Source organism: Canis lupus, chromosome 18 (assembly GCF_048164855.1).
Source record: "Canis lupus baileyi chromosome 18, mCanLup2.hap1, whole genome shotgun sequence".
NCBI classification, from domain to species: Eukaryota; Metazoa; Chordata; class Mammalia; order Carnivora; family Canidae; genus Canis; species Canis lupus.
In genome coordinates this window covers 18,333,471-18,355,893 of record NC_132855.1, presented here as the reverse complement: position 1 = coordinate 18,355,893, position 22,423 = coordinate 18,333,471, and the positions used below count along the sequence as shown (strand labels likewise).

The following is a 22,423-nucleotide window of genomic DNA, read 5'->3' as shown; positions in this document are numbered from 1 at the left end:
TTGCTTTAAGTGCAAGCTGCCGGCTCCCTGCTTCATCCTGGAGTGGGCATGAACAAAGCCAGATGAGGATTTGTGCCTATCTCATCTCTGCTCTTCATGTCACAATAAAAATAGGTTTGCTCACTTCTCATATGCTTGGCTTCTTAGTAAACAGAAGCTTCTGTACTTTGAACTGACTCTTTCAAAGAGATTTTGAATCTTGGGTACAGGGTGTCCCATAAAAGGTCTACATTTAGTCACATAAAAGGTCTACATTGGTTACTCAGGGGCTGATTCTGCTCCTTAAACTTGTTATCCCTCTAAAGTTCATGTTCAAGTAGACATAGAAGGAGGCCTCAGCCTGTTAGGGACTGCCTTAGTACTCCATCTTCATGTCTGTGTACTATGGAAACAGGCTTGAGACCTTGGAGGCAGGAATCCCTGACCCTGACACCTGCCCTGGCCCTCACGTAAAATGTCTAACGTTAGAGTTGTAGGTGGTAGATCCTGTTCTTAAAAAGGCCAAGTGGGGGGCCTTCACTCCTGGTCACGGTCAGCCAGCTGTTATGGCATTGCTTGCCTTAGACCCCAAGGGGATTGAGTCAGACAGGATGGATGCATCGGTACAAAGACATCTCTTCTGGAACTGCCCCAAAGAAAATCCTCAACAGAGGAATAGTGACATCACCACCCTGTCTCAAGAGCAGCCATTTCAGCGCTGAGACTTGCAATGAGTAGTGCTGCCCAGTAACTGTCACACCATAGCCAGACGAGGGTCATCCCTTTGGAAAGCCAGATGCCACCATCCTGCCCACTGAGTGTCAGCCCTAGTGTCACCCGCACCACACCTTACTTTGATTGGCCTGGCTTTTGGCATCAAGTACTTTGGGGTATGATCTTGTACCTGGTTGGGTAAACACAACTGGAGACTCATCAGCTGAAAAGTTCAGAACCGCCACCAGATGCTGGGGTTTATAATCTGATTTGAAAGCTCTGCTTTTTTATTCTGCAACACCCAGGAATCTGTAGTTATGAGAAGCAACCATCTTTTCAAATGTTCTCCACATGTTTTCATAGGGGTTATAAAATATAAAGGTGCGAGAATATAGGAAAAGACATATTCCCCAGAATTCCATTAAGGAGAACATTTATTTGGAAAGAATATTTTAACATGCCTCCTGAGTGGACCGTGATGCTCCAAGGACACATTTAAGCAGTGATTGCAGAACTTCCATGCTTTAGTAAATGGGGAGAGGACCCTTTTTCTCCATAGTGAGAGAGGAACAAAAGGAGAAGAGGTAGCAGTATAGTGGGCATTGTGCACAGAGTGCTGGGGCCCCTCCTAGGGAGCACCTCCACCCAGTCTTCCATGAAGTACACCAAGCACACGTCACTGTGAGGAGTGTGTGCTGTTGTTGAACTCCAAAGAAGCACTGGGTTTTAAGTTGGGGTTCATGGATCTATGGGTGAGGAAGCCAGGAGACCAAGAGATAGAGAGCCTGTTGGAAATGGGCAGATCTTTCAGAAAAGAGGATTTGAACTTCCAGAGACCATGGAACTGGGAGGTTCAGGGTCATTCGACATGATCCCCAAGGCAAGGTGTCTTCCCACTGACTTCTGAGTTACCTTAGATATTCAAGGAATAAGCTTGTGATTTTGTTTCTGCAGAAACAAAGCCCTTTATTCACAAAATTCTGGAAATGAGGAAAACCTCACTAGCGAGGAGCTTCTGCTGGGTACACCTGAGGATTCAAACTGGGGTGTGAAGGCTGGGTACCCAACTGGGTTGACCTAGTGGGTAATGGTGAATGAGTGTGAGGGTGGTCTTGAAATACGGAGAGGTGAAGGAGGTCAGCACGGCCCAGGGCCCTGGGCTGGGAGACTCCGATGCCCTTGGCAATTGAGGGCAGAGGTGAGATGGAACAGGAAAGCTGGTTCTGCACCGCAGGCTGGTGGCCTGACCTGGGCTTATCTCCGAGAAGGACAGCACAGTAATGCTGGCAAGGCCCCTGGGGCCCAGCCGACTGGCACCCTTGTGACAGCTTCTGGGTGAACCTGCAGGAGAGAGCATCCACCATGCAGGTCACTGACGTCATGCCATCTGTCATCACTGCCCGCAAACTTGGGTTTCTCCTTCTTCTGTCTCTGAGCTAACTCAGAACTTGTTTCACTTCCAGGTGGCAAGACAGGGCAGGCCCCTGGCTCCCGCGCACCTTCTCCCCGGCTTCCCATCAAAACTCTCGGGGGCCCACCTAACCCCCCTGCATCTCCCAGGCTAGGCAATGCCTCTGAGGCTCATGGCGCTACCAGGACAGTCCCTCCTCGCCCCAGCATGCCTGCCCCACCTCCTCCCACCCCACCTCCACCCCCACCTCCTCCCCCCCTCCCCTCACCCCTGCCCCCGTCCTCCCCCAGCAAAGCTCCGCTGGTGTCCCCACCTGGCCCACTCACCAAAGGGAACCCCCCTGGGGTTGCACCCCCTCTCCCCTCCGCACCTCCCCCTCCCCCTCCTCCCCCACCTCCTCTCCCAACCCCACTCCCACCCACCCTGGCCTCCGTTCTCGGTGACAGAGCAGCTAAGCCTCAGCTAGCCCCCTTGCACCTGCCGCCCATGCCACCGCCACTCCCTCTTCTCCCACCCTGTGGGTATCCCGGGCTCAATGCAGAGGCTGCCAGCCCTGCCCAAGATGTTCGGGAGCCTCCTGCCCCACCACCTCCACCACCTCCACCCCCTCTTTATGCCTCCTGTATCCCGAGGTCCTCTGTGCCTGCGCCTCCTTTGCCAGGAGCTAACAACAGTGGTGAAGCCCCACTCCTGCTGCCCCCCAAGTCTCCCAGCTTCCAGGCCCAGCCACCCAAGTCCGGCACGCAGGCCTTGCTGGTACCACCAGCCCCTCCGGGATCCCAGATGTTCCTGCAGAAGAAGAGGCCCGGCCGAGGCCCAGGTAAGCACCACTCTCCTGGTCCAGGGTGGCCGTATCAGAGGATCACTCAACCCTCGCCAGTAGTTATGAAGTTGCTAGAGACACAACCAGAGGCCTACTCCCATGAGCCACTGGGGAGTACCTTGAGATGTCTTAACTCCTGGATTTTGTTTTCGAACAGAGCTCTCAGTGCCCCTCATGAAGCACAATAAAACTTGTTGTATGGGACTTTATGTTGTATTCATGTTAGAGACAGGAAAGCAAGGGGGAGGGAGGTTGAAAGACTTGTCCAAGATCATACAGACCACAAGCCAGCCATTCTGGCTTTGATCACCTTACAATTACTAGCTATGTGACGCTGGGCAATCACTTGGCCTCTCTGTGCTTCCTTCTCATCTGCAGAATGGAGAAAGCAATAGTTCCCACCTCTTCTGATAGTTGGAGCAGGGCCTGGCAACACTGAGCTCTAGAGAAGGGTTAATTATTCTTAACTCTCAACATGCATACACTCAACTCTTCCTGGGGATGCAGTTTGTTTCCAGAACCAAGTCTCTGGTGTAATTTTTGCCTCAGTTACTACGGTCTGGCTCCCAGCCACAATCTGCACTGGCCCTCAGCAGATTGGATTAGCATTCTGTCTTCTTTTTGGCAGGTTTTCGTGCTGATTCAAGAAAACTAAGTGTCTGTATTTCAAGCCAAATATTTAAAATAATTCTTTCACATATCTACCAGAGAGGATTTTGGGTGGGCACACAGGCCCGTAACTGATTTCTACATAGTGGGAAGGCTTCATTCACCTCTGGTGTCCTTCTGAATGGAAAGTCTACCCACCTACACATATGTCCACACACATGCCCACAAACACCACATCCACACATGCACACACATCCCAATGCGCGCACACGCACACGCACACACACACATATTCCTTGGTCTTTAAGAATATCTTTGATGCAGAAGGTTTCTTAAATGTAGTTCCTCAAATTGAAAATAATACAAGTTCACTGTAGAGCAAATAGAAAGAAGTTGAAATCACGTACAATAACATCACCCAGAAATAGCAGGGTATATTTCCTTTCATTTTGGAGTATATTTCCTTTCATTTTTTTCAAAAATATGTACATATTTACAGTTAATACTAGTTCAAATATCCAATTTTCTTTTTTTTTTTTTAATTTTTATTTATTTATGATAGTCACAGAGAGAGAGAGAGGCAGAGACACAGGCAGAGGGAGAAGCAGGCTCCATGCACCGGGAGCCCGATGTGGGATTCGATCCCGGGTCTCCAGGATCATGCCCTGGGCCAAAGGCAGGCACCAAACCACTGCGCCACCCAGGGATCCCCAAATATCCAATTTTCTATGCTGTTTTAGTTTAATATTACATTATAGGCAGTCTCCTCCAACTGTTAAAGTTCACGTATAAGCATATTAATATGATCATCAGTATTTACCAGATTTCTGGTATTAAATTGATTCTATTTTTTGTTATTGTGAATAAGAATGCAGGAAACACTTCTATAGCAATTGTCATCCACCTTTTGGGTATTTTGAAAAGATAGGTTCCTAAAAAGGCATTTCTGAGACAAAGGGCGAGAATATTTTTAAGGCTCTCAGGCACAAGAGGTAAAGGTTCGAGGGATTCTCTTTTCAACTGATGGGTCGCCATAAGGGCCAGCATTTGTCCCAATGAGCCGGAAGTGTTCAATGGGGTGGTGAAAGAAACAGTGCCTTAGATTCAGAGAGACTTGAGTGCAACTAGGCGTCTCCACTCACTCCTGGGTAACCTCATGCCCAGTCTTCAAATGGTTCTTGAAAACTTTTTTTTTTTTCCTTTTTTTTTTGGCAAATGGGAATCATGATAAGACCTTTCACACAGGATTGTTATGAATATTCAGTGAGAAAATTTGTGCCTGAGGTTCTTTGCATGGAGCTGGGTCTCAGCCATGTTATTCCCTTACCATGTGGAGGGACAGCTTTTCCTCCAGAAGAGAGGTCAGCAGCCACGGTCGCCCCTTACCCTCTTGAGTTTGCTTCTTGGGAATAAGTCAATCCTAGTGGCTCCTGATTCCGAGGAGGGGAAGACCGGAGTGGTGAACTCAAGGCCAGCAACAGATGCTTGCCCGGCCTCCTTGTGTCTTTGGGTGTGAAACTTAGTTTTCCCTAAACAAAATGAGGGCGATTTCTGCCTCAGGAACAACTGCAGAGGTGGGAGGGGGGGGGCGGCCAGAGAAAGAGGTTGTTAGTGACGGACGTGTTGTCACAGAGAACAGTGGTACGGTTGTCATCATTTCAGGAAGTCAAGTGTCCACGCACTGACGTGCCAGGACAGCGGGCTATCGGGCTATCAATTGCCAAATGAGTCATTCAAAAAAGTCTTGGCAAAGTAGAGAGAGCCTCCCACAGACCCCATCAAGAGTTTGATGGTGTGGGTGGGACTCGCGTTGGGCCCTGGTGGGCGGGGTGGATTTAGGTGGAGACTGGAGGGAGAAAAGAGGCTCTGCAATGCAGGGGGACCCATGTAGGGAGAATCCTGGGCTCGGGAGCTCATCAGTCTCACCTCCCTCTGCCCCTCACCTGCAGACAGCCCTTCTCTTCCTTCAGATGCGGCAATGGTCCACCATCTTGGAGCTGTGCCATCTGATCTGAAGGCTGCTGTCATCATTCATAATGTCACAGCAGCTAACATTTACTGAACCCTACTGCATGCACTTGAATTTACTCATTCAACCCTCTTGACACCCCTAGGAGGTGCATGTACCGTGATCCCCATTTTACAGATGAGGAAACAGAGGCACAAAGAGGTTGTGTTGTTATCCCAGCAGGGGAGCTGGAAGTCAGTCCCAAGCAGCTCAGCCCCAGAGGCAGCCCTTTTATTCACCATGCCATATGACATCCAGAGACCTCAGTACCTCACTTCTCACAGGAGGTTACATAGCATCTGCTGTCCCCATTCTTCTATCTGAATCCACTGGCATCTTTTCTGTTAAGGGACCAGTGGCGGAAAACTAAATCCACCCCCAGCACCCCCTGCAAGATCACCCACCACGGAGCTTTCAAGCAGAAGCCAGCAGGCCTGGACCCCGACCCAGCAGGCCTGGACCCCGACCCAGCAGCCCGGAGGTCAGCTGCGGAACGGAAACCTGCATATCATTGGTAAGCGGGCCCACCTTCTATGCCAGCTTCCAGGGAGGGAGTGCTGTCCTCTGGCCCTTGGAGAGAGATTGCCAGCCCACCATTTCAGGATGCATGCTTCACAGGAAGAGGGAGCTGACTGTAGTACAAGACAACCTACAAGTTGTGTTAAGTAGAGTTTCTCTTGAGGCCTTCTGGGAGGTTCCAGAACCCATTCTCTAAACCTTCTGATTGAGATGAGAATGAGGGAAGAAAACCCACATTCAAACTGTATGTGTGTGTGTGTGTGTGTGTGTGTGTGTGTGTGTGTGTCTCCATGGGGAAATTCACGCATATTGGATTAGAATAGAAAGAATAGAGTGGTCTGGAAAGGTGAGGGGATGAATAGAAGGCCCACCAGATAGATGGACAGTTAGGGCAAAAATATAGAGATAGGAAGGAAAGTTCTCTGGGGTCAGACACAAAGCCTAGCTCACAAAGCAGGGATTCAACTCATAAAAGGGCCCCCAAGATTCGACTCTTCTTGCAATCAGGAGCTTAGGAAAAATCCTGTTTGTTTTGGGGAGCTCAGGTTCTGCACCGGACATAAGCCATGCTCCCTCCCACCAGCCACGCTGAGGACTTCTACTCTGCACAAAGCCCTCTCCAGGGGCTCAGGAGTAATTTCAGGCCACAGGGACTCCCCTGGTCCCCTGTTGCTGTCACCTTCCCCACGTCTGACTCTGGATCCTGTATATCTCTGTGGCACTTCTCCCTTTAGAAGTTTCCTGAAGATGTTGGTCAAAGCAGAGTGGGGTAGGTGATAGGGAGAGTCTGTTGATTTTACTTTTCCTGATTCCACCTATCTGAGCTAAGCAGTAAAAATTGAGAGGTAGGTAAGTGTCTTCAGGGGGAACAGCCTGGTCATTAAAACCCTTGCTCTGGGCAGGCAAACATGTGTGCGTCTGGAAATTTTCAAAACTTGGGTTATCACAAGAACTAGAGTAATTTTGGCTATTTTCCATGTATGTAGATGACTTTGAATCTAAATTCACGTTCCATACTGTGGAAGACTTTCCTCCTCCGGATGAATATAAACCATGCCAGAAGGTTTACCCCAGCAAGATCCCCAGAAGTAAGTACCACCCTGGGAAGCCTCCTGCTTTTTCCCTGACCCTCCAGAATTAAGTGCTTAGTGTTCTTTGATTGGCCACAGGTTGCCTAAAGGATCACATCATCATTTCATTGTACTCCTGCAAGAATACAGTGCTATTCGTACTTCTAGAAATGTCTAAACACTTACTTGTCTTGGCCCCAAGGATTCATTTAGAAGCTTTTAGCTTTTTACAGAACTCCAGAGTTAATTGTTTGACTTTGGATTTAAGTGCCTGGATTTACCACTTGTCCCTCCCCTCCCTAGGGCTTTTGACAAGGGGGCTAAACACCCAAGACAACAGCAAAATGGGATACAGGAGCTTTGTATCAATAACCAGAGAATAATAATTTAAAAAAAACAATTCAGGACTCTGGTAGACTATGAAATGGGGAATCTCCTTAGGTCAGTGGTTCTCAACCTTGAAGACACATTAGGATGACCTGCAGAGCTTTGAGAAATCCCAAAGGCCAGGCTTCACCAAGACCAACTAAATCCGAATATACAGGGTGGGACCCATGTGTCAGTATTTCTGAAAGCTGCCAGGTGAGTCCAATGTCCAGCCAGGGCTGAAAAATCTCAGGCTGGTAAGAGCCTGCCTTCTCCTAACTTCATCATATGGCCAACCTCCAAGTAGAGGCCTTCACTCTGCTTCTCTGTTTAGCCCTAAGAGTGGAAGAAGAAGAGGCTGGTATATCCCTCAGGTGGCAGGGAGGCAAGTCTTAGGCAAACAGGGGGGCACCTAGGTGGCTCAATTGGTTAAGCGTCTACCTTCAGCTCAGGTCATGATCTCAGGGTCCTGGGATCGGGTGTCACGTTGGGATCCTTGCTCAGTGGAGAGCCTGCTTCTCCCACTCCATCTGCCTGCTGTTCCCCCTGGTGGTCCTCTCTCTCTCTCTCTCTCTGTCAAATAAATAAATCTTAAAAAAAAAAAAAAAAGAAAAAAAAAAGAAAAGAAAAGAAAAAAAGGAAACAAAGAAAAGCAAGGTGAGGTGTTAACCACACAGTCATGCCACTTGTTAGTCCACATGAGCTGGTTCTGGTCCAGTACTGAGCCAGGCCAGTTGGGCAGGAGCTGGTAGGAGGGGCAAACACCGAGTAAGGGTGTTTCCCATCCTAGGACATAAGTAAAGCCCCCAGCCCCAGACATCTATGGACTAGCATGGAAAATCAGGGGACAGCCCGGGTGGCTCAGCAGTTTAGCGCCACCTTCAGCCGAGGGTGATCCTGGAGACCCAGGATCGAGTCCCACATCGGGCTCCCTGCATGGAGCCTTCTTCTCCCTCTGCCTGTGTCTCTGCCTTTCTCTCTCTCTGTGTGTGTGTGTGTGTGTGTGTGTGTGTCTTCATGAATAAATAAATAAAATCTTGAAAAGAAAAGAAAGAAAAGAAAAAAAGAAAAGAAAAGAAAAGAAAAGAAAAGAAAAGAAAAGAAAAGAAAAGAAAAGAAAAGAAAAGAAAATCAGTGTCCTGGGATAGCCCAAGACCATGAATTGTACTCTTTGACTCTTTTCCTTCAGAGGGACTCTGGCAAAGTCCTTTCTCCGAGGTTCAGCTTCCTGCAGGCAGACCAGAGAGCTTGAGCCTGCTTCCTCTTCAGGTCACAGGTCCTCTTGGAAGCAGCCTAGGCAGGTCTTTGCCTGTGGGCCTGTGGATTGCACATTAAGGAAGAAGTGACCTTGTGTGCTTTTTAAATAATATGTAAAAATTACGGCTCTGAACTAAGAGAGAGAAAGAGAGGAAGGAGAGAGGAGCAGCATAAGTGGAGGGCCAAAGGTGGAGTCAGTATTGTCAGCACTCCTACAAGGCTCATTTCCTTTCCCTAAGCGAGGGTCTGCTAAATGGCCCCCTTCATGCCACAAACCCCACCGTTTTCTGTTACCCAGACAGTAACACAGGAATGCAACACCTGGCCCCAGGAGGCTTTTCAGTTACTGACCCCTACCCTAAGCCAGAGGTCAGCCAACATTTTCTCCATAGGGCCAGATATGACATGCTTGATGCTCTGCAGGCCACATGGTCTGGGTCACAACTCCCCGGTTGTGCTGTTTTGACCTGCAAGGAGCCACGGACAGTACATAAATGAATGAACATGGCTGTCTTCCAATAAAACTTTATTTATAAAAACAGGTGCTGGCTGGATTTGATCTGCTGGCTATAATTTTGCTGATCTCTGCACTAAACCATTCCAGAAAAGCAGATTCTTCAAAACCTCACTTCTTTCTCAGTAGTGTGCTAGGCAGTCCTTCCACCTTCAGACTCGGTCACTTCTAAAGTTAGCTGCGCTTTGAGGCCCCGGCACCCAGTCTCCTCCAGAAGGGAAGAGAGGTTGTGCCTCCCACCGCTCGCTGGCCAGGAGGGCTCAGCTGGCCATCTCTGCTGTATTCCTCTCATCTCAGAGAAATGGTCAAATCAGTGTGTCCCCCCGCCACACACACACACAAATAATCAGATGCTCTCGGGAAGATGCAGTTAAAAAGAAAAAAGAAAACCTGCTAAGTGAACTGACATCCTACAGACCAGAAAGGGTATTTCAAAAATAAAATGTGGTTTCATTTATTTATTTTATTTTTAATTTATTTTTTTACACCTTACTTTTTTTTTTAACTTTTGAATTTGGAATAATTTCAGACTTACACAAAAGTTACAAGAGTAGTACACATAAATGTGGTTTTAGATCCACGCGGCATTGGCAGGCGTAAAATCCTCCAGTGGTTTCCTAGCACAATTACACCAGCACATTCCTGCCGCCCCTGTAAGCCGCAGGGTACAACCTTGGTAATTCTATTAGTGTGAGTCTGATACAGTTCATGCCTGTCTGATTCCATTTCTTCTTACAGTTTTTCTCCTGCTCCCCATTGACCTGGTTCCCCAAGAGTGGTGTTCTTCATGGTCTGGGAGACAGTGCTGGTTCTGTGGGATGAGCACGTCCTCACAGTCATCAGTTCTGGCTTTGTCTCCTCCCGCCTGCTCGCTTTCTCTCTGTGCTCCTGACACACACACAGCACACAAATACCCTAATGCTTCGCTTTTCCACTCATCTCTTGACCATCTCCACCCAGCAGGTAGTAGCTATTTTCTTTCTTTGATAGGATGACCTGACCTAATTTTTTTTTAATGTTTTAAACATGCATTAGGTTCCCCAATGAGTCAATCATAGAATTACCATACGACCCAGCAATTCCACTCTTGGGTGTATGCCCAAAAGAATGGTAAATAGAGGTTCAAACAAGAGCTCACACTGCACTCTTCACAACAGCCGAAAGGTAGAAACATCCCAATGCCCATCGGATGACGAATGGATAAACAAAATGTATAGCCATGCAATGGAATATTCTTTGACAGCAAAAGGGAATGAGGTGTGGATACGTGCTACAACGTGGGTGAGCCTAGAAAACATCATGATGAGTGACACAATGCAGACACAAAAGGCCACATGTTGTAGGATTCCATTTGCGTGATGTAGCCAAAACAGACAAATCCTTGGAGACAGGAAGTCGATTTAGCACTAGTTGGGCTGGGGAGACAAAGAATGAGGAGTGGGTGCTACTCGGTGTGGGTTTCTTTTTGGGGTGATGAATATGTTCTGAAACTAGACAGAGGGGATGGTTGCACAACACCAGTGGTATTCAAGGCCACTAGGGGTAAATTTTATGTTGTGTGCATTGTGCTGTTACAATAAAAAGAAAGTAGGGGGGAAAGAAAAAGAAAGTAGGGGTAATATCAGCAGGAATCTTTGGGAAAAACTGCATAGGTCACAAATATTTACTTACATAGCGATGGTAAAAAGAGTGCAGTTATCATCATACTGAAAGATGCTTACTGAGGCTCTTACCCACTGGAGAGATGTAGTTAAATGATCCCCCGACACGCCCTCAAGAAATTCACATTTTGGTGGCGAAAGGGAGGAGGGACAGACACCCAAACACAACATTTCAGTCTGGTGTTCCCGGCAAAACCATCCTGATCACGTTCAGTGGGAAAGTGGCTTGTTAGAAATCTGTTTACAACACAACGCTCCCCCGCACCCAAATTGTGGCTTAAAAATACATAACATGAAGTTCTCCAGCTTAACCATTTTTAAGTGTACGATTCAATAGTGTTAAGTACCTCCACACTGTTGTGCAGCCAATCTCCAGAACTCCTTTCACCCAGCAGAACTGAAGCTCTGTTCCCATTAAACCCATTAAAATGGCAACTACCATGCTACTGTCTGACTCTAAGAGTTTGACTATTCTTATACCCTGTATAAGTGGAATCATATAATATTTGACTTTTTGAGACTGGCTTTCTCTCATTTAGTGTAATGTCCTCAAGGTTATTCAGTTCATAGCATGTGTCAGAATTTTCTTCCTTTCTAAGGCTGACTTATAATCCATTGTATGTATGTATAACATTGTGGTGATCCATTCATCCATCAGTGGCCACTTGGGTTGACTCCATGGTTGGCTATTGTGAGTAATGCCACTATGAACATGGGTATACAAATATCTCTGTGTCCCTGCTTTCAGGTCTTTTGTGTGTATACCCAGAAATGGAATTGCTGGATCATATGGTAATTCTATTTCTAATTATCAGAGGAAGCACCATACTGTTTTACGTTTTACACTCCCACCATTTTACATTCCCATCAACAGCACACAAGGGTTTCTCCACATCCTCCGTAACACTTGTTACTCTCTTTTTTTTTTTTTTTATTTATGATAGTCACAGTGAGAGAGAGAGAGAGAGAGAGAGAGAGAGGCAGAGACACAGGCAGAGGGAGAAGCAGGCTCCATGCACCTCGGGAGCCCGACGTGGGATTCGATCCCGGGTCTCCAGGATCGCGCCCTGGGCCAAAGGCAGGCGCCAAACCGCTGCGCCACCCAGGGATCCCCTCTCTTTTTTAATAGTAACCATCCTAGTAGGTGTGCAGTGGTATCTCATTGTAGTCCAATTCCTATTTTAAAATAGTGACTTTGCACTTACAGTGAAACTAGCCACAATTATTTCCATTAGCAAAGTAACTTCACCAAGTGCTGCAATAACTTCAACGGTACCAGGTGGATCATGTCACGAAATCAAAGGATCAGGGGCACATGGGTGGCTCATTGGTTGAGCATCTGCCTTTGGCTCAGATTGTGATTCCGTGGTCCTGGGATTGAGTCCCTCATCGGGCTCCCTGCAGTGAGCCTGCTTCTCCCTCTGCCTGTATCTCTGCTTCTCTCTCTGTCTCTCATGAATAAATAAATAAAATCTTAAAAAAAAAAAGAAAGAAAGAAAGAAAGAAAGAAAGAAAGAAAGAAAGAAAGAAAGAAAGAAAGAAAAGAAAGGAAAGGAAAGAAAGAAGAAAGAAAAAAGAAAGAAAGAAAAAAAGAAAGAAAGAAAGAAAGAAAGAAAGAAAGAAAGAAAGAAAGAAAGAAAGAAAGAAAGAAAGATCAAAGGATCAGCTATCCCAAGACAGAGAATCCATAGACACTTGCCAGTGGCTGAGCATTTATCTCCACCTTTGTGGAGGGCAGCAGAGCAGTAAGGACCTCCGCCCTGTACTTACTGTAGCCGTTCTCCTTCATAAACTGTCTTCCAGCATCCCACTCTCTGACCACTTTTCCTGTCCTTCTAGATTACTCCTTTATTCCTCCGAGCCACCAAAGGTGCTGTCATATCTATAAAACACCTCCCTTGACCTAGTCTGGCCCCTGGGCCATTTCTCTGCTGCTCTCACGGCCAGTGCTGTCTGCATTCTGAGTAACTCTTACCCCTGGCCACCCACTTCTAGCAACAATGAAGTTCCTTTTACAGCAAAATACAACATTTTCCTTCCTGTTTTATGAAGAAATTGATTCTCCTTTAGCTCTGTTGTTGTATCCAGTCGTATTTATGAAAACTAGTGGCCACTACTTTCTTACAGAGAAACCCATCTTACTGCCCAGTGGTTCTCCAAAGGGAGGATTTTGCCCCCCATGGGACACGTGGTACTGTCTGGAGACATTTTTTGTTATTACAAATGCCAGGTTTGGCATCCAGTGGGTAGAGACTAGGGCTGCTGTCAGACAGGCCACCCCCACCACAAAGAGTTATCCAGCCCCAAATGTCAATAGAACCAAGTTAGGAAACCCTGGTCCAAAGGAAGGCTCTTCTGTTGTAGACTGGAGTTTCTTAAATCTAAGAAGTAATTTTAAAGTCATTTGCCACATGGAATTAGGTCAGGGGCTGTATATCAGTGTCTTTTTATTTTTAACCTAGTTAATAAACTGGCTAAAAATCTAGCGCTCCCTATGTCATTTGCCCCAAAATATCTTTATCCTAGAACAAGTGCACTCATTAATTTAAAAAGTATCTTAATGAAAATTTCAGTGTCCATTGGATTAATGTTTTATAAGTTGTAGAGACCCTTCCAGTGCTAGTTCATTTTAAAAACTGTATCTTGGGGATCCCTGGGTGGCTCAGCGGTTTGGCGCCTGACTTTGGCCCAGGGCGCAATCCTGGAGTCCCGGGATGGAGTCCCACGTCGGGCTCCCGGCATGGAGCCTGCTTCTCCCTCCTCCTGTGTCTCTGCCTCTCTCTTTCTCTCTGTGTCTATCATAAATAAAAATAAATAAATCTTTAAAAAATAAAAAATAAATAAAAACTGTATCTTAGGGATGCCTGGGTGGCTCAGCGGTTGAATGTCTGCCTTTGGCTCAGGATGTGATCCCGGAGTCCCAGGATCGAGTCTCACATCGGGCTCCCTGCATGGAGCCTGCTTCTCCGTCTGCCTATGTCTCTGCCTCTCTGTGTGTCTCTCATGAATAAATAAATAAAATCTTTAAAAATAATAATAAAAAATAAAAACTGTATCTTACTTTACAGATTCTCCAGATGGACTTGCATGTTCATTGTAGAAAACTTAAAAAGTATTTTTAAGAGATTAAAAAAAGCAGTAAACCCAGGTGGAATCAATTCAATAAATTATTTCCATTTTTAAAAAAAATATTTGAGATGATCCTATTTATACAATTTATAGCCTGTTTTTTCTCCTAAATTTCAAACATCACCCCATATTATTTTGTTTTGTAAACATTCAAAAGGCCACTTTAGGGACGCCTGGGTGGCTCAGTGGTTGAGCGTCTGCCTTTGGCTCAGGGCATGATCCTGGGGTCCTGGGATCGAGTCCTGTATCGGGCTCCCTGCAGGAGCCTGCATCTCCCTGTGCCTATGTCTCTGCCTCTCTCTGTGTCTTTCATGACTAAATAAAATCTTCCTATTAAAAAAAAAAAAAGAGGCCACTTAATTTTCCATCATATGGTAGTGAACCCTGCATTTCCTAAATAGTTTTGTTGAACACAGGGTATTATCAATTTTTTACTATCATAAATGATCTGAATGAGTAGTTCTGCTTTTCATGCTGTTTTGTAAGGAACATAGCAGCCTGGATTGTCTGGAGGGCTTTGGGTTGTGGTTATTTAATTCCCTGTCTGGGGGAATTAGTCGATTCCCTGGGTGGTTCAGTTGATTAAGCATCTGCCTTTAGCTCAGGTCATGATCTCCAGGTCCTGGGATCAAGCCCTGAATCAAGGTGGGACTCTGCTTCTCCTTCTTTCCTCTGCCTCTCTCCCAGCTTGTGCTCTCTCTCTCTCTCTCTTGCTTGCTCACTCTCAAATAAATAAAATCTTTAATAATAATGATAATAATTTCTGGTCCGTGACAGAGGCAGAACAGAAAAGCCTTGTGTTGCATGCAGCAGAGAAAGAGCCACTCAGGGACACCATTCAGATCATCGGATTCACAGAAAAGTTCTGGAGGGCCTGGGAATGTGGATTTAAAACTTGGCTAGACCAACCAAATCATATAGATGTACACATACACACACATACATAAGTAAATGCCAAACTAAAACATCTGGAGAGATAACCAGTAAGCTTCGAGTAGCGGTGGTAACTCTGAGATAGAAACTGGGATTAGGCCAAGAAGAGGCACTTGAGGTTGTTTTGCATTTTTACTTCCTATTGTCTTCCTCTATATTCTTTCAACCCTTCATTATGAGAAGATATGTAAATGTAACTTGTGTAATATTTAAACAAAATACATTTTAGAAGATGAGTTCGATCCTCCTAGAACAGAGCTTGATTTATTCAGCATATATTTTACCCTTTCCTCCTCTTTTTAGCCGACCCTAGCACCGCACGTGGCACATTTGGGGCACTGGACAGATGAGCGAGTCTGGAGACGGTGGCTTGTTCTGAGCTAAGACGCTTTTCCGGGCCTTTATTTATTTCTTTCTTTTAAAGATTTTATTTATTTATTTATTTATTTATTTATTTATTTATTTATTTGAGAGACACAGAGAGAGAGAGAAAGAGAGAGGCAGAGGGAGAAGCAGGCTCCATGCAGGGAGCCCGAGGTGAGACTCGATCCCAGGACCCCGGGATCACACCCTGGGCTGAAGGCTCAACCACCGAGCCACCGGGGTGTCCCTCTCCCGGGCCTGTAGACGACAGGCCTTGATAAGCTGTCCCCTCCTAGCACATCGGACGAGCTGCCTCCTTGTCCCATTGTGGAAACAGTGGGTGGACACACCCAGCCTGGGGCCGGGAGCCTCAGGGTTTCGGGTTGACCGGCTCATGTACCCCGGTCCCCTTGCTGTCGCCCTACGTGCTGCTTTGCTCGGAGCTGCTCCGCGGGGCACACAGCGGTCCCTGGGCCACCAGGTGCTGAGAGCTTCCCTGTTCCTTGCAGGCCGCACTCCGGGTCCCTGGCTCCATGCGGAGGCGGCGGGGCAGAGCCCGGATGACATCAGGGGCAGGAATTCTCAGGTAAGGCCCCCCTCGGGTCGCACGGAGCCCAAGTGGGCCTTGTCCTTGAAGCCGCACATCTGGCACAGATTCTTTCGTCCTCAGGGAACGCCGTCAGGGGGACCCTTGGTTCCAGCTACAAGGCAACGCGTACAGTTCCAAACTCCGAGGAGGGAAAGGGAGGGGGCGCCCCCCAGAACCCTCCCCCCACCCAGAAGCAAGGCTGCCCGCCCAGAACCCCTTTGGATTCTTTGCATAACCCATTGGCTCCCCGTTCATTCTTCCCCAGTTACGACGGCTTGAGAGGCCGGAGACAAAACTCCGTAACGTGTATTAGATGTGATTCAAGGTTGTCTTGTTACAGAGTACAGGGTATCTTACTGCACCCATGGGTGGGGGGTTTCTCCCATCAACGTGAGGATTTCTTTTGGCCAAATTTAGTCACAATGCAAGTCGCAAGTCGCAGTGGCCAGAGGAAGCTGGGAGGGGACCCTGGTGGGTTCCTGTGGGATGAGACAGTCTTTGAAAAAAATGCCCTCCTTCTCCCACCAGGCAGCTCAGACAGACCGTGTCCTCACCTGGGCAGAGCTGCCGTCTCTCTGCCCACGACCAGGGTCTCATCTCGAAAGGCCCTTTGTTTCTTTGAAAACACGCATTTAGTCCTGCCCTGGCCTCCTCCTGTTTCAGAGGTCTGAGTGGCAAAGGGGGTGGCCTGCTGGTCAACGGGGCCCTGCTACCACCACATGGGATGGCACAGCAAGGGACGTGAGTGGGGGGACGAGGCCCTGGACGCGGGAGGAGTTCCTGGCAAGAGGGCGAGGCCAATCTAGGAATTAGGATAACCCCTCCGAGGATCCCAGCCTCAAAGCTGGGTGTAGGATTGCAGGTTAGGCAAAAGAAAACCGAATATACACAAAATTCACAGGCATCCGCTCTGGGAGATGATGGTTGATTTTTTTACTCTTCTTCCTAGCACATTTCTGCAATTTCTGAATTTCTACAGTGAATACGTTACTCCTGTGGTCAGGAAAATACAGTAATAATCAAAATAATAGTCTCTACATTATACACTTCTTTACATGTTTTCAGATAACTTGCACCCATGATCTCGTTTGATCCTTTCAGTAACTCTGTGATGTAACCTGGAGAGATACCCTTAATGACCTTTTTTTCAGTCAAGAAAACTGAGCTCCAAGGGGTTAAGGAACTTGCCCAAGGTCACATGCCCCAGACTTTCGATTCCTTGTCCAGTGCTCCTTCCACTATACCTCTTTGCTTTTCCTGGCATGTTCATATTGCTAGGACAGGAGTCATCCTCCCCTTCAGAAGTGGCAAGAATGGTTGAACACTGTGCCACATCTGGTCTCTGGCCTCACAGCAGGCACACAGCTAAATCACTGGAGCCCATAAAAGTCTAGTCAAGGGTGGATTGTAAGATCTCTCTTGGGCATCCCATAGTCAAGAAGATCTTCTTTACATCTAGCTGGTCACTGTCTTCAGGGAGACGAAAAGCATTTGCCCAGAGCAATCACAGGGTTCTAGACATAGCAAACTGCCCCCAGGGGGACACTCTTCTTTTATGGCTAAGATCCCCAAGTGGTCTAGGCCCAGGTGGGAGTCCTGGCCTGGAGATTTAAAGGCCTGGGGCTCTCCAGCAAATGGTTTTTCTTGAGTTTCTATCAAGTGCTGGTATTTGGTCTCAAAAATGTTTATAAGATGGCATTAGGTCTTCAGATGCCATCAATTCTAATATCCCATTTCATCCCTTTACCACCCACAAGTCCCTGGGTCAAAATTAGCCCCTTGCATCTGATGGGACCCTCAGGCCTTGGCTGCCATGTACAAAATGCAGGAAGGCTTTGGTGCCCAGCCCCAGGGTGGGTTGTTTGTGTGTGAAGAGTCTTCTAAACCCACTTGGTAATGTCATTGTGTTTCTGCAGTTATCTCTAAAGACACTCCGGTGAGAAGACAGATGAAGCCAATGCCCTGTGAGCCACCTGGGCCTCCGCGTCGCTAGATGGGCATCCCCAGGAGAACGTGTCTGTCCATGTCATACTTAAGTTGTAACTCAGATGACATACAAGCTCTGAGTGGAGCATTTATTTATTGTAAATATGTGGTTTGCACAGGCTTTAAATCAGTATGATAGTCGACTTTTACTTGCGTAATTTAAAAAACCACAAACATTGTTTCTCCATTTTTTTAAGATGCATCTTGTCATTCATCTGTCATGACAGAGAGAGCCCTGTCCCCACCCCATGGTGTTCCATTCCATGAGTGTAAATATGCGTGCGGGCTGGCCTTTCCTAGATTCTGAACCGTGTTTAGAAGATTCCTTAGTTTCCAAGTAGTCCCAAAGTCATAGTATCCACAGCCGCTTCTTATTGGCATGATTCTATAGTCTCATTGCACCAACTGCAAACTCAAACCAAATAATGCCTTATAAATGATACTCTCAGAGAGAGTAGCATATCCCCACACCCAGACAATGCCACACAGCCTCCAGTGAACGAGATGCCATGTCTCGCTTCCGTTTTGCACACCAGGGATGTTTTTTGTTTTTTTTTGTTTTTTTGTTTTTTTTTGCTGCCTAATGTAAATATAACGCAAAATAAAGGCAGGAGTGGGCTTGGCCCCTCCAATGCCAACCACAGGGCCCTTTTGTAACCGAATGATCCTACAAGTAGCCAATGTTCTTACTGTTTACAGTCCCCTATGCCTACCTTCCCACGGCTCTCCTCCTGTCCTGCTAAGTTCTTACGCCCCATCCTGGCAGCCAGGGTAAAGCAAGATTTATGAGATTTTGGGTATTTTTTCTGCAAGTTATAAACATACATAATTACAGTCAAGTACAAATTCTATCTCAGAGATTTTTTTTCTCCCCGAGAGAGGGATTTTCATGGAAAATATGACATGAGTACGTGTAGATTGAAGCATATTAGCAAGTATCTGCCTCACATACCCGGTGCCTCACTCTCACCCTTAGGAACCCTGGAAGCACCCACCAGGCAAACTAGCTCCTTTCTGAGCTCAAGAGGACCTGACTGGTCTGAAAGCTCCCCCTTCCCCGTGGGGGCACACTTCTCTGTCGGGGAGAAGCGCACAAGTCCAGACACCCCTGAATATGGACTTGGTCAGGATGGGCTCTGACTGCTATGCTCACACTCTTTTTCTCAAGCAGGCAAGGAAATGGAAGTGTGGTTTTGCTTGCAACGGAACCCAAATGCTCCCCATCCTTGGAGGGGAGGCTGTCATGGAGGAAGGAGAGAAAATAGAAGCAAATAGACTGAACCCCAGGTCTGTGCTCAAAATAGATACAGATTAAAGGAAATAGGGGGAGGGGGACGGGAAGAGCAGTGGAAAGGAAGTGTCCTTTGGAACCACTCACTCATGTGCTCAGACCTCAAGGACACCGTGTCCAGACCACACCAGCCAAAAAAGGTAGCGGGTCAGGAGGGATTGGGCAAATGTGACTGCTTGCACTTTGCTGTTGTCTAAAGACTAGGATGGCATCCTGCATCCTTGTTGTGCTTTTTCATCCCAGAGAGAAGCAAGTGAGCAAGGTCAAGTGCCCTTCTCTGGGGAATCAATCATGCCAAATTATAACCGCTTAAATCAATTGGAAAAGAAGCTTTTGCAGGTCATCAGCTCGGGGCATAGCCGATTTGTTTTATCGGTTCTGGAGGGTTTCCAAAAGGTCAGGATTTCTTTAGTGTAATGGGATCCACTCCATCTCCCTCCCACTTGTATAAAAATAATTACAAGGGCTTTAATTGTCATGGTGAAGAAGGCCCGGGACAAAGGCAAGTCCACCTTCAGAGGAGACTGGCTGCCCTGATGAGGCGTTTCTACATTCATGTTCTGCATCACTGGAAGAGAAATCAAAAATAAAACTGCCAAGGACAGGGGGAAGGGATGAAAAGAGAAACCAAAAATTGCAACTAGGGAGAAATCTCAGGAATCTGGCATCACGTCGCTCCTCGAGACCTGTCACTGAATCCACGCCCTTCGCCCTCCTGCCTCTGGCAGGACCCACCTGTAGCCCCTTGACCATAAACTCACGCAGAGGCACCGAGTTACAGCGCTCTTACCACCCTCGAGTCTTCTCACGGACACTGTCGTCTGTGGCTCCCCCGTGTTTCATATGTATTTTATATTTATTGATGTGCCCTCCGCAGACTCATTTCTTTGTATCTAATAAACTTTAATAAGTGGAAATGCTTCTTCCCATGTCCTTGTTAGAACCCATCGATGGTCACCAGTACCGATATAAGCCAATCATTTTTCAGGGTTAGAAGGGCTTCTCAGGATGATGGGACACAAGGGATACTCACACAGGACCCAACGCTTGCAGTGACATACTGTGTTCAACACGGGGCGTTTCTTTTCTGAGCTGACATTTCTAACTAACCTGCATAATGTTTTCCTGGTTTTTGTAGGCAACCTGAACTGATGGGTGTCTGGCAAAAATAACCCAAGGAAAATCTTTCTGAGATGCATTTTCTTAAAAAAAAAAAAAAATAGGTAACACGGTATTTTCCTAATAGAAATGGGCAGAAAGTATTGCTTATAGGATGCCTCTAATTTGTGTTAAAATGAAACAGCTTTCGAAGCTGAAGTGCACTGAGCACCTGCCCCAACTTAGCAAACCCCTCAAAACATCTGTATGAGGTAGTATGCTCTTGATCTCCATTATAGTATTTTCAGGCGGTCTCTCTGGCATTTGGTGCAGGGGCGATGGGGTTCACCTGCTTAGGGCAGACATAGATAGGACTCTCCAGTTCGCCTGAGTTTGGGGGTGTAACTTATATAATGAGTCTATGCCTCAGTTTCCTCACGTGTAAAATGGGGACACAAATATGTACCTAAGCATGTACTGGTAAAGGGGCAGTGACATAAGACCGAGACAAGCCCCTAACCCTTGGGTCCCAACAGTCTTGTACCCATACTCTAGGGTACAAGCAGTTTGCTCATCACAGGCCGAGTCCCAACTAGAGCTCTCAGCGGCTGCACCCCAGGCATTGCACTTAGATGGTCATGGAGCTGCTCAGACCACACTGCACTGGCTCTGCTGTAGGATAACAAGGAGAGACCAGTAATTAAAATTCATAGATGTTCCCGAAATAAATCGCATCTAGAAACTAATTTCAAAGTTAGCTGTTGCCACACACTTTGCCTTCTAATTAGATAGGGACCTGACTTGTTTTATCTGCTGCCTTATTAGCAGAGGTAGAGGTAAGCTCCTTAATGACCAAAAGGGCCAATCTGTGTGGAAAAGCAAAGCAGTGGCCCAAGATGACTGGCAAAGCAGGTGATGAACTTCAAAGCCGTGGACTGCGGAGGTGAAGGAGCCGAATCTTCAGGCAGCCCCGATGGGAGTTAGGGGTGGGAAAGGTGGTACCTAGGAGGCTGAGGGAAGCAACTTCACAGGAAGAGTAGTGGCGTCCAGAAGCGGGTTCCAAATTCTCACCCCGCGTCCCAGAGGTTTGGGCGTCCTTCACGAACCTGCCCTGTTGCAGGGTGAATTATGCCTTCCACAAATTCCTATGTGGAAGTCCTAACCCCATATCTCAGAATGTAACCTTATTTGGGAATAAGGTTGTTGCAGACGTAATTAGTTAAGATGAGGTCATACGAGGTGGGGTGGGCCCTAATCCAGTATGACTGGTGTCCTTGTAATAAGGGGGATTTGGACACAGACACAGACACGGGGAGGCAGAGATTGGGGTGAAGCGGAGGGCAGCAAACCACCAGAAGCTAGGGGAGAGGCATAGGACAGATTCTCCCTCCCAGCCCCCAGAAGGAACCAATCTTGCTGACACGTTGGTTTTGGACTTCTCGCCTCTAAAACTGCGAAACAATCCATTTCTGCGGCTTAAGCCAAGCGCTTTGTGGAATTTTATTACAGCGGCCCTAGCAAACTAACATATGCTCTGTCACCTTGGAGCTTTGTGGGAGAATGTTATGTTCATGGAAAAAGAGTCGGAAATAAGATTTAAAGAGCTAGAAGTTTCTTGCCATATAAACAGGGCAGTCATCTTCTCTGACCCTGACACGAGTCACTTGTGACCAGTGACGGAAGTCCTATCTTCATGAAGATGTTCAGTTGCCTTTTGCCTGTCACAGTGGAGAACAAATCGTGGAAGCAATCTGGCATTTCTAGGTCACAAGTGTGGAGACAGCTGGCTTTTCTCTTAAGTGGCATCTTTCGGAGCTGGTATGGCTTTAACACAGAGATGCTGGGCATGGATGGCACCACCTGTTCTGGTGATCTGGACTTCCATTTCTAGCGTGGTTTTTTTCTTAAATTGTAAAATATACGTAACATAAGTTTACCATCATAACCATGTTTAAGTGTACAGTTCAGTGCTGTTAAGTACATTCACATTATTGTGCAATCAATCTCCAGAACTCTTATCATCTTGCAAAACCGAAATTCTCTACCCCCTAGAAAAAAACTCTTTGTTCCCCATCCCCCCAGCCCCTGGTAACCACCATTCCA

At 47.0% G+C, this 22,423-nt stretch overlaps 1 protein-coding gene across 3 annotated transcripts in view; it reads left to right on the top strand.

Annotated features, from left to right (window-relative positions):
* Nucleotides 1-20,139, top strand: part of WIPF3 (WAS/WASL interacting protein family member 3) — an 83,577-nt gene extending 63,438 nt beyond the window's left edge. For 2 of the 3 annotated variants that reach the window (XM_072783621.1, XM_072783622.1), the window contains exons 5-9: nt 2,157-2,924; nt 5,894-6,058; nt 7,050-7,151; nt 15,866-15,942; nt 17,862-20,139. In XM_072783621.1, the coding sequence (XP_072639722.1) occupies nt 2,157-2,924; nt 5,894-6,058; nt 7,050-7,151; nt 15,866-15,942; nt 17,862-17,885 (1,136 nt within the window). In that variant the 3' untranslated portion in view covers nt 17,886-20,139. Of the gene's footprint in view, nt 1-2,156; nt 2,925-5,893; nt 6,059-7,049; nt 7,152-13,789; nt 13,941-15,865; nt 15,943-17,861 lie in introns of those variants that run through there. The other variant, XM_072783623.1, reaches the window with a different exon arrangement.
* Nucleotides 20,140-22,423: the final 2,284 nt, after the last annotated feature.